Source organism: Amblyomma americanum, chromosome 11 (assembly GCF_052857255.1).
Source record: "Amblyomma americanum isolate KBUSLIRL-KWMA chromosome 11, ASM5285725v1, whole genome shotgun sequence".
NCBI lineage: Eukaryota > Metazoa > Arthropoda > Arachnida > Ixodida > Ixodidae > Amblyomma > Amblyomma americanum.
The window spans coordinates 32,339,283-32,351,854 of record NC_135507.1 but is presented as its reverse complement, the minus strand read 5'-3'; the positions used below and the strand labels follow the sequence as shown (position 1 = coordinate 32,351,854).

The 12,572-nt window shown below is 46.3% G+C and overlaps 1 protein-coding gene across 1 annotated transcript in view; it reads left to right on the top strand.

Moving 5' to 3' along the window:
- Positions 1 to 7,343, top strand: part of LOC144110572 (very long chain fatty acid elongase AAEL008004-like) — an 82,700-nt gene extending 75,357 nt beyond the window's left edge. Inside the window, exons 5-8 of the mRNA XM_077643581.1 lie at positions 524 to 580; positions 960 to 1,065; positions 3,307 to 3,443; positions 4,222 to 7,343. Coding sequence (XP_077499707.1) covers positions 524 to 580; positions 960 to 1,065; positions 3,307 to 3,443; positions 4,222 to 4,596 — 675 coding nt within the window. The 3' untranslated portion in view covers positions 4,597 to 7,343. The remainder of the gene's footprint in view (positions 1 to 523; positions 581 to 959; positions 1,066 to 3,306; positions 3,444 to 4,221) is intronic.
- Positions 7,344 to 12,572: the final 5,229 nt, after the last annotated feature.

Here is a 12,572-nt window from a genome sequence, read left to right as displayed (position 1 = left end):
CGTCGGCCTCAAGAAAAAAAATCTACGAAAAATCCCGAGGAGCAACCTAGGGTGCAGGTAGGCCTCATGACCTTGTGACATCATCACAACCTGGCCACTGGATTGTGAGCAAACTGCCCACCGTGACAGGAAGCAGTTCAGCTAATGGTTGGTCGCTCAGGAAGAGCAACCTGTATCTTGCAAGCCCCACCAGTGGCAGCACCTGCCATCGCAAGGCAGCGGCGCATCCCTTAACCTCTACACTGCACCATGAGTGGTACGGTGACTCACAGGGATCTATGACTGTAAAAGCAGAGAAGGACCAATTCTGCATATATGGACATTAACCGTTTAATGCTATTGTCATACCTTTAAGGTGGAGCTTGTCACCTTCGGTTGTTTTGGTGTGTGAATTCAATCCAGAGAATGCCTGTGGTCAGGTACTGTTGTCTATTGATCAGCTTATGCATGTATTAGCTTCTCTGTCTATTTAATTGTGACTGAAGAAGTGTCCATTTGCCTTTCTTTTTTTTTCACACTCCAGATGACCCATCTCTCCTGGTGGTACTACATCTCAAAATTTGTTGAATTTATTGACACGGTGAGTATATCGATGTGTGCTCTAGGTTAGAAGGGGCATTCTATTCAGTGAATCACTGCTGCCTGCTTGGTGCAGTTGCAGTACCGAAATACACTTCTTCTGGATATAACTCTGTGTAATGGTGCACTGGCAGGCCCAGGGTATCGAGTTGTTAATTGGATGTTTGGCCACCACTGCCTATGATTTAGCTTATTTAACACTGATAAACTGCAGACTAGCAGTCTAAATCACTAAGATCAGCGACATAGTGCTAAGTTCTTAACACAGGTAGGTAGCAACAAACCTGTGCACACAGCTTGGAATTCTGGTGTCGTGGGTGGACGTTGTTCACTGGCCAGTGCGATGCAATGTTGCGTTTTTTTCTTTGTTCCATACGCAGATATTCTTTGTGCTACGAAAGAAATTCACCCATATCTCAACACTGCACGTCATCCACCATGGAATGATGCCCATGAGTGTATGGTGGGGTGTCAAATTCACACCTGGTGAGCTTCTCATTTCAGACTATTTTAACATGCACACAGTTGTGGACATGCTGTTGCAATTGTGAAGAATATTATGTGAAAATAACGGGTGAAACATTCACTGGTGGGGTGGCATTAACCTTGCACTGCCATCAGTGGAGCAACAGATATGCAGGCAGCTTTTATCTCCTTCAGGTACAAATTATCCAAATTGGGGAATACGTTTAAATTTTCAGATTTAACCGAACGTGCCAAGACTGCACAGCAAAAATTTCCATCCTCCAAGATGCTTAATTTTGCATTTTCTGTCAAGATCTCGTGTCAAAGTCTTGGTTATCACGTACCTTCAGGAGCTGTGTCCACATATGTAGATGTGACCGGAACACTATCAAATCTTGCAGACACAAGGCGCAATTTGCACAAACGTGGATACTGCAAAATACCCGGAAGTCGCAAAAATATTCCGTAAGATATTGATTCAGGGATGTGAAATGAATGCAGGTACGGTAGTCTGGTATGGCTCTGGTGAGTTCCATTTTGTTTGCTTGTATTACAAGCATAAACTCATCAGCATAAACGCATCACTCGTATTATTAGTGCGAAAGCGCTCGCCAACTACGACCATGAATCGTGTCTCTCTTTCTTATGCCATTGCCTAGCACAGCTGTGACGCCGTGCTAAGTTACAAAGAAATCAGATATCCACGACTGGGAGTAGAACCCGCAGTGGTGCGAACAGATCAGCTTCACAGGCCACTGCTCAAGAGCATTAGGCTGTCGCTGAAGCCGGACACACCTCATGCTAAACTGCAGCACACTCTCGTGCTGTGCATTGTGCGTCGTAGTCTTCAACTTCCCTCTGCGGCACAAACGGATCAGATCAGCTTAAAGAGACCCAGAAAGGGGCTCTCAATAAAGTTTCAATATGTCTGGGATGCTAAAACACGCCACTTAATAATTATCCTCCTGCAAGAATTTTTTTTAATGCATTTTGTGGAAGCTGAGTTATATGGATACAAATTTTGAACTTCCGCGTCTTCGTGCCTTTCCCTCTCCTCTAACACGCCAAAACGGCGGCGCTCCGCTGCCGGCCCAACCTTTTCCGCCCTTCCCCCACCTCCGCCGGCTGCAGGGTGCGCGGAGTGGCAGCAGCCACAGTAGCGCGTGACGTCTGAAAGAATTTGGCGCTGTGAACCAATGATAACCCTCGGCTGCTGATGTCACTGCATGACGTGACGTTGTATGCCAGGTTTTCGCGCGAAAGCCCGGCACTGCGCTTCGCCGCAAGGTGCGAAAACGGGAATTTTTAAAAATGTATTGTAAATTTCCTGCTCACTTTTGAGGTCTCGTACGCGGCATGGATGCTCGATGGCCTGTACTCTACATAGCGCATTTTAAAGCCAAGCTCAAACACCTCTTTTTGGTGCTTTTTAACCTTGATCAGAGCTTAACCTGAGTCTCATATATTCGCCAGGTGTGCTGACGGCCCATCGAAGCAAAACCTTGAGCCAGTCAGGCTTGACACATGCTTTTGCACGTCTACTTGGCTCAACTACATTAAAATCCTACCAATTTTAAGTGCTGAAAATGTGTTAATTTGTTTAAATAATGATTTGAAATGAGTCAAACGTAGTATATATGCCGCCGTTTACAGAGCAATGTCATTGCATGTTAAAGAACCCCCACGTGGTTGAAATTATCCGGAGCCCTCCAGTATGGCGTCCCTCATAGCCTGAGCTGCTCCGAGACGTTAAACACCATAAAATCATAAAAACTAGTATATTGGGACCTTGAAAATAGTGTTGAGTCATGATGTGGAACTGTGAAAACCCAACAAAAATTGCACAATTATTCCTCAGAAAACGTTGGCATGCTCCTTACAACACTTTGAAATTAGGACTATTTCCACCCCACTGGAACATAATCAGCATCTGAAGAGGTTATACTACCTTTGACTCATTCCTGTCAAAAGAACCTGTTGTGTAAACCAGGCAGCACAGTTCTAGCTTTTTGAAGCACTTGTCCTTACAAAACACACACAACAGAATTCGCACTGACTGGAGTCATACCGGGCTATCGTAAACTTTAACTTCATATGCCTGGCTTGAAGTGGTTCCAGGGGGATCTGACAGTATTCAGATGCCTGTATTTCAAATTTGCAAGCAGCGCTTGTCGTCCGGCTTTGCTTTAGCAATGGCTGTCGCAGTCCATAGTTGAGGTGTGTTGACTGAAAGCATCTCATTTTTTTCCTTCCCCCTAACAGGTGGCCACAGCACGTTCTTTGCCTTTGTAAACAGCTTTGTGCACATCCTGATGTACTTCTACTATGGACTGGCAGCAGTGGGTCCCCACATGTCCAAGTACCTCTGGTGGAAGCAGCACATGACAACCATTCAGATGGTATGCCGTCATCTACCTACCGTAAAGAGAAAAAATAGACTGGCTCCCTCTCTTTGGCTTGTGCCGAAGACTTTTAATACTCGCCATTTACACGGCTGCCAAGACCTGCAGCCATCATAATGGGGGCACTAACAATCGTCCCAATTGGTCCTCTGCGATCTCGTTCCCCTGTAACATGCCTAGTCTTGGCAGCATGGTGTCAGCAGTGCACGTGCACACGCAAAAGCGTTCTATGCCAGATAATCTGATGTTTTCATGATGTTTAACATTTAATGGCACAGGGGCAGCTTTGACCAGGGTGTGCCATGGCAAAAAGGTGGAGTAAAGGACCCGATTTTTCAAGCATCACACCGCCTATAAGTAAAAGTATCGCATTTTCTGGCTTGCAATTTACTGTGCGACGGTGAGTAATTGTCTTGACTGGCTCTTCTATTACAGCTATGCTACACTGGACATCAGAGTCCCAAGGATCGGTCCTATAAATGTTTTTCATTATAAATTCAAGCTTGTTATACTGGGCAGCTGCACTGCTTCTCTGCTGTTAGTGCTGAAAACGAGCAGTCGTTTGCAGCACACTTGGAATTTGTGCCACTTTGCGTAGAAATTTCTCCCGGGAGCATTCGTACGGGAAAATTGTCCCCCTATTAAGAGGACAGCAAAAAGTACAGAGATTGTAAGCACCGCTGACGTAATATATGCACACCACTTACCAAGACTGTGCAGCATGCTCTGGCGTCTCACTGTGGCATTGTTTCCTCTTCTCTCTCGCCAAACACAGGTGCAGTTCATCGCCATCTTTGTGCACTCATTCCAACTGCTGTTCCGGCCCGACTGCAACTACCCGCGTGGCTTCATGTGGTGGATTGGCTTCCACGCCATCATGTTCTGGTTCCTCTTCTGGGACTTCTACAAGAACACCTACTTCGCCAAGAGGCTCAAGGGTGCCACCAAGGTTCTCACTGCCAACGGCACCAGCAAGGCCGCCAACGGCAAGGCCAACGGCAAGCTCAATGGGGAGGCCACCAAGAACGGCACCAACGGCTTTGTCAAGCACACGGCCAACGGCCGGCAAAAGAATGGCGGGTTTCTGGACGGCTACTGCCACCTCAACGGCCTCCACGACTGGGAGAGCAAGGACAAGAAGCACGAGTGATGCACAGCCCCCAGCACAACCCCCCCACAGCTTTTTGTCCTCCACTGGCCGCATTCCCCCACCTCCCGACGACTTCACCTTCGCACATCCTGCTGCTGCTGCTGTTGCTGCTGCGTCCCAGAAATCAAAAGAGAAGCCGGGGGGGAGGCGAAGGAGGCAGAGCTATCTATGGTGCCTCCCTGCGAGAGACACTGGCCACTGCGGAATGCTGTGAGGCCCTGTGGTGATGACGTTGTGTACTCCTCGTGGCAACAATGGTTGGCTGTCGCACGTGCTCTGCTGCTCTTTCCTTCCGGTAGTGCATATATCCCATTGTTTTTTGTTTTTTTTTGCAAAAAAAAAATGCCCACATTGCACAGTCCTAGCCCTTCTATCCTTCTAGCCTATCCTTAGGGCCCATCCTTCATCCATTTTCAGAGCCGTGCGATGGGTGCTTTTGCCACCACTTTAACCTTTATTCTTAGTCTCCTGCATTCAAGCGGGGGTTGCTAGTTGGCCACAGAACTAGCTAATTGTGCTAGGGAAAGAGGCGAGCTAGTGAGTTGTATCTGTGGAAAGGCTGTGTTGGGATTCCTAGGGCCATCGTTTGCAAGTAGGCCTGGCAGGTAGTTCATAGCTTCTTCACATAACCGTGGTGGCATTCCCAGAGCCGGTCACTGCTAGCCTTAGCGGTCCCTTCCATACTCCCCACTTGTCCAGGTATTTTATTTGTCTTCGGGGAACATTTCGTGTAGTTTACCCCTGTACACAACTCTGCGGCAGTCCTCAGCACTCAGGAAAGCAAACCAGAGCAAGCCAGCCTCCCACCCCCTTCCGTCCCCAAGCCCGCCGAGACACACCTTCGCAGGAGCGAGGGAGTCGGGTTTTGGCTCTACGCAAGCAACCGAAACAAAAAGCAAGCAACAAGGCCTTCGAGAACAAGATCATCATCGTGTCATCGCTGCAGCGGGACCCGTGCAAGGGTCCCTGTTTTGTCGTCCAATCGCCTTTCTTGCATTTTTTTTTTCATTGTAAAAAGTGGGTGATACAGTGTGCGTGCATGGTGCATTTTTCCCCCTTTCCCCTTTGTCTGGTTACGTGCAGCTCCTGCCCATGCTTGTGCTTGCACGAAGGCGGCGGTGAGAAGCAAGTGTCCTTCCTTCAATTGTTTTTTTCTTCATCGTTTGTGCGGAGGGCAGGAACAACTATTTTGTGCTGTGCACAGACTCCTCTGCCCATGTTTTCGCTCATGCTCTTTGACTGAAAACGGGACTGACCTGTGCAAGCCCGGAGACTCAAACGGGAGTTGGGGGGGATGGGGCAAGTGAAAAGTGGCTAGGGCCTACAAATGGAGGATCCTGCCATTTTTTTCTCTTCTGTGCTGTGCTGGAAGTGTGGTGTGTGTGTGTGCGCGTGTGTGGTGCGTGTACACGCAAGTTTCTGTGTCTTTCTGCATCTGTTCTGTTTCGCGCCATTTGGTTTGAAATTTTTTCGCCGCCAAATAGTTTCGTTGTCACACGCACTGCTGCGGAGCCGTTTCGTCCTCGACTCGCCGGGACCAAAGGCGTGACGCTGCTTCAGTATCGGGAGTTATCAAGAGACCTCTCTCGCGTGGTGGACTCTCCAACATCTCTCCCGCTCTCTCTGCCAAGAACGACTGACGGATGTGGTCGTGTGTCTGTGTACTTAAAAAAAAAGTGGGATGGGACACTAGGGTGACGAGAGGCCATGTTCTGCATGGCACCCGCATCCTCAAACTTGTGCCAGTTTCCCCACCGTTTTTTTCTCTGTGCGTGACCTGCTCTATCACTGCTTCCAATGGGTAACTTTTTTGCTCCTCCCCCAATTCTTATTTGTTCATTCTACCATTCTGATTCTGCGTAGTTTCTAGCACTAATTTTATACGTGCATAACTGTCACGTGTAACACAATTGCCGGCGTGCTGCGGCGGCTGGCACTAACATTGGATTAGGGGTTTGCGCGATTGCATGGTGTGGAAGATGCAAACGAAAAACAAAAAAAAAAATTCCTCTTATACACTTGCAAATGGAAAGGGGGGAGTGAGGATAGCAGTCATTTGTCATTTTTCTTGCTTTTCAACTTTAGCGAATGAATAGTTTTGTACCCAGTGTTTAAACAAAATGGGGAAAGCCAAGGCTTTGGAAGAGTGACTATGCATCATGGTGCATTCCTGTACACATTTGAATATGTAAAAAGCCGAGTTCGCTGAATTCAAAACTTGGCTGCACCTATTTTGTTTTCATCATTTTGGAATGGCACGTGTGAGAGATGGGCTCATCGAAAAAAACTATTTTAAAAGAAAAACTGTTGCTAAAATGTTTCTTCATTAGAGCTCTTTAGCCTCTGTCTTCGAATGTCCCGGCTGTGTTTCTTTCTGGTTGTAGACCGTTGACATTCAGCATGCTAAGGAATTGAGGGTCGCTTTGTTTTTGTAATAAAATGTGATTGTTTGTGGCTCTTAGAGTGGTCTAGGGAGGCACTATTAGCGTTGTGCAGTGAGGCTTACGCTGCCTGCCTATGTAGACGACTGTTTAGGTGATGCAGTAGTACGAGGGAAGAAAAAGAAACCGAGGCCCCTGCTGCGGTATGCCTCGGGTATGCAAGGCCGTTAACAGAATGCAGAATGTTGCAATAGCAGAGCAGGGAGGGGAGGAGTTGGCTGACCTAGCCTTGTTGCTTAAAGCCCACCTCCCCACCCCACCCCTTTTTTTTTCTTGAGGGAGATTAAACTGTTTTTTTAATAACAATGGTGTTTGGAGTCTCTTCAATGCAGCAAATGTGCTGGTGACAAAAGCAACCCCCAAAGCTTGCAAATGGTGCGGACATGAACTCCCACTGCAGTGCACCTGCTACTGTGGCACTGCAGGTGCAACTCAACTGATCACTACATGACGGTCACATCCAATGGTCGGGTGGGCAAAATAGTCGTTCCCATGACACCTTCCAGGGAGAAAGTTTGTCTCTAGCGAAAGAAATGGTTATGGCTGCACCCGAATGACTGATTCTCACCTAATGTACACAGCAGCACCATTTACTCAAGCAAGTCTTGTACATGCAGAGGTTGCGAGAGTGCTGATGCAGTGTTGCAGTATGAACAATAGATACGGACTATCTTAACTTATTGCGTGATAGGGTATGCAGCTCGTTCAGTCTAAAAGCTCTCGGCGTAATCGGCACTGCGTGTCATCCAATTCAAACAATTGGGGAAAAAAAAATGAAAGCCTAACCCATTACCCTATCGCATCATACCCTTCAGGTGGTGCTTAAGTGTCCTCACCAATTTTTCCAAAGCTTTTTCACATCTCTACAGCTTTGCAGCTAGATGCCAGCTCCAGTCACATGGTAGACATAACACAAGGCATAGACGAGTTTGGACTTGTTCTGTGAGGGCTGTGACAATTAACAAAGGCAATATTTGTAAAAAAACTCTTGCAACAGCTAATCTATAAATCGAATGCAGTTAGTCATGAAGGACACATCGAATTACCCGGCGCTAAGCAGTGCCCGCTTTGATGGCAGGCGGCAGGCTATGCTGCACCACACAAGTGACGTAGCAGCGTTGCAAGCGTTCGTGCTTACAGCAACGTGGAGGGTTGGCCGCCCGGCGATCAACACAGGTTCACGCTTCTCGCACCCAACGACAGCATCCCGGAAGCATCGGCGTGTATGGTTCACAGTTTATGCAGTTACAGTTTATAGGGGTTTAACGTCCCAAAGCGACTCAGGCTATGAGAGACGCCGTAGTGAAGGGCTCCGGAAATTTCGACCACCTGGGGTTCTTCGTGCACTGACATCACACAGTACACGGGCCTCTAGAATTTCGCCTCCATCGAAATTCGACCGCTGCGGCCAGGATCGAACCCGCGTCTTTCGGGCCGGCAGTCGAGCGCCATAACCACTCGGCCACCGCGGCGGCTAGGCGTGAACGGTTGTAGCCTTGCAGTACCCATTCAGCGCATATGTTGGCTGCCAAGGAGGTGGTAAAAAGCAGCTTTTGCTCTGGTATACCTATTTTCCACGCAACATGAGTGTAAGGCAGGGAAGCTGCACTAGCTGGCACTTTACTTGTCGCCTTATCGAGAAGCCTACCTAATTGGCATTCGATTTTTTGCATGGTTCTTTACAAAATTTTATATAGCGAATTTCAGCTACACTGAACTATTTTACAATTTTTTTACCTGTGTGCTATAATGAGGCTTGACTTGAATGCAATGTTCTAAGCAACGTACAGTTTTATGCCTACTGCGCAATAAATGTCTCTACCACCGACCTCCAATCTGCCGCTCTGCTCTTGCTATGGCCACCTTACCCCAGAAAATCACCCAATCTAGCCTCCACATTTCACTTCAAGACACTTCCAGCTATGTATTCTTTGCCTTGGTATCCATTCAGTCACCCAAACAGACCACCAGTTATGTGCTCTGCACAATGCATGCCTTGCTCGAGTCTTGTTCCAGGACACCATTGGTTGTATGCGAGATTTAATGTCCAAAAGCAGCAAAATTTCAACCACCTGGCGTTCTTTATGTCGACTTTGCACACAGCCAATGGCTCTTTTGCATTTCACCTGAATCAAGATGCACCTGCCACAGCTAAGATTCAATCGCACCAGGATGCCATTTACTCGCATTTTTTTTTCTCCAAGTAAGTGTATGGTGATAGAGTGGTGCAGCAGGCTTAAAGCCGGAGTACGGTGATAAGATGGTGCAAAAGCTGGTGCATCCAATTGCCCTGCCCAGGACATTTCGCAAAGTACCTAAGCCAGGGCAAGCACATGGGCTATGAGGGATATAGGAATGGGGGATTCCAGGTGAATTCCAGCCATCTTCAGTTCTTTTAACACCCACTGACGTCGCACGAGCATTTTCACATTTCGCTTCCACTGAAATGTGGCCGCCGTGGCGAAGATTCAAACTCTGCTCGAAAGCTGAATACCAAAGCCACAAAGCTACTGCCAAGTGGCGAGGTTCCTATGGCACTGAAGTATAATTTTTAAGAGGACTACGTAGCTAGAAGCAGCGCCACCCTTTCAAGTACCAGTTGTATAACATAGCTGTGCACATAAGTAACATGCCTTGTTTGAAAATGACTTTCCAATCATGACACACACTGTGTACAAGCTGAATGGTGCATACAACAAACCACTGCACAACGAACGGAACTGCAAAACAGAGAAAGCTGGTGAAGTGCCTTTTCACCTGACTGCAACTCGGCACAATCCATTACATTTGGCTCACACAAATGCTCTTCCTTCTTTATCATGGTGTTAAAAACTAGCAGACCACTAGTAGTGGCCAGTGGTATCACTGCAGTGGGCTTCATGAAAATGTGTTTGGGTGAGGCATGAGGGAGGCTTAAGTCTCTGAAGAAAATTTTATTTAGGAAATCACAATTATGCAATTTCTGGGAACATGTATTTTTGTGTGCTGATTCTAACTATGTCATTTAATTTCATATAAAACAATCCTTGCGTAGTTATAACATATGTTGTGCATGTCTTTTGGAGAGAGCATTTAAGAAATTTCGCTGCAGGAAACTTGCTGAAATGCATACCGCTGGCTTTTCTTGACATCAAAGAATGCAGTAAGGGTAAAATTATCATCATGCTCGTCATAGAAGTTGAGTTACGAGGTTTTTGAAGTCGCCACTTTAAAAACGGGAAGAAAAGTTTCTATTACTGTTTCTGAAGTAGCAACTTATAAAGGCTATAAGTTCTATGATAAGCAGGATGATAATATTACCCTTATTGCATTCCTTGATGTCATGAAAAAGTAATGCCATGCATTTAAGCAAGTTCCTTGCAGCAATATTTCTTAAAAGCTCTCTCCAAACAATCACATAACTTATTGCCTAAGTGCACAAAGACTTGTTTGACATGAAATTAAGTTACATATTTAAAATCAGCACACAAATATACATCTTTTCTTAAGATTGAATAACAGTGATTTTGTTGACAAAAATTTTTTATCAAAGACCAGGGTAACCCCATAAAGGCCTTAAGACAAATGACCATAAAGGAGTTACCATGCTAAATAACACAAAGCAACCAACCTACACCTTGTTCCATGTGTATAATTGGCTAAATAATTCAAATCATTTGTACTGTAATATACAAAAAGAAAATATACATTAAAATTTGTGATATGGGTCTTCCCTTATTCTGAATCATTTTTTCGTTTCACTGGAAAATTCTAAGGATGATTACGATTCTCCCTAATGCAAAATTTGAGCTCAGCTGGGTAGGTGTCTCACGCTCTCTAAGCTAACTGCTTTGCTTTGCTGGGTCGTCAGCACGTCTGGCGGCAATATCAGTGATAGCAGTAATAGATGAAGAAGACGGCAATGTGGAATGCACAGCACAAATGTCTGTTGCAGCTCAACACGAAGCGTGGTTGGCTGCAGCACTAGCCTAGTGCTCTCAAGTCTCTATAGGCTCATTGTTTTGTTTTGACACGCGCCGACGATATTAGATAGTAGTATTAGTTTATGAAGACGACGACATGCAATGCACAGTGCGCGAGAATGTGTACAATAGTCTGATAGTTGAAGAAGACGACGATGTGCAATGCACAGCGCTAGATTGTGTTGCAGTTTACCATGAGGCATGATCAGCTGCAGCGATAGCCTAATGCTCGTACACAGCGGAGCTGATCTGTTCACGACGCCGCGGGCTCGAATCCCAGTTGCGACAATGTTTATTTTTATTTATTCATTTGTTTATGGTCTGGCTCCGCTACATTGACGGCAACGATGCGCTCAACCCGCAAACAGGTGCTTATGAGCTGCGCTCTAAACATACAGGCACGCTACCATACTGCCAGCCCTAATGGGCAATAGTGTGATGTAGTGTAGTAATAGAGTAATATACTGTAGTACTAATGTAGTGTAGTGTAGAGAGAAGGTGCTACAGCTCCATGAGTCTGCCGTCTAATGGCTTTGCCCATGGCTATAAACAACTGTTTTCCCAAAACCCAAATCTCTTGCAATTCTGTTTCAAGCTTGAATGTCAAAATTTGTGGGCATAACGGTGTACAAGCTTGCCGAAATGAGGTGGCCACTTACTACTGGCAGCCTCGCAGCAGTGCCATCTGACAAACTGGATTCAATGCACATGCCCAGATGCTGGCAGTGAAGGAAAGAACCGAAACTGACTGATTCAAACGTAACCTTTTAGAGGGGATCTCCAGATAAGTGACTCTACGAAGTGCAAACCACAGGCAATAGAGCATGCGATGCTCTAATTATCAACTTCCCCACACGGTTCACAAAGGTTTGTCGTTATGAACCCACATATGCATAAATAACAATTTAGACGGAGGATTCTGCATCACAGTATAGTCGCCGACACTTCACACTGTCAGGATATTTACGAACAGATATTCCAAGGCTACATTAAATGGTGGTAAGCAGCGGTAGTAAGCAAGGGATCTCGGCATTGGGAAGAGATAATTTGGTAATGTTGGAAATGGGACATGGCCAATAGAATGAGTTTAGGAACACTATAAGCAACACATGCACTGAGCGCCAATTTGACCAAGCCAGTCGCCTCAACTGAGAAAACAATGCTGTGCCCTGGGACCCAGAGAAGGTGTGTTTCTTTCACATGGCCGGGTACAAAACACCAAGGGAAAGGCTCAACAGGTCATTCCTCGAGGTTTTGAGAGATAGTAACAATGATCAGCGACCCATTGCAAGGAATTTCATGAAAAGCCAATTCAAGTGCCAAAAATTCAGCAGAAAATTTTAGCAGGAAATACAGTGCCTCCCCACTGCTCCCAGAGACATCTGCAGGAACAACAGTGTGATGGCGGAATTTCTCTTGACATTCCACGATAGACCGTTCAACATATTAGCAGGCAAGTGCCTCGTATTGGGTGGAAAAATATGGCCAAAAACGAGATCTACGTCAACATTTGTGTAACCACCAGAGAGCAAAGGCTGTCTTCAGCCTCCTCATCAGCATCCCCTGCACCGGA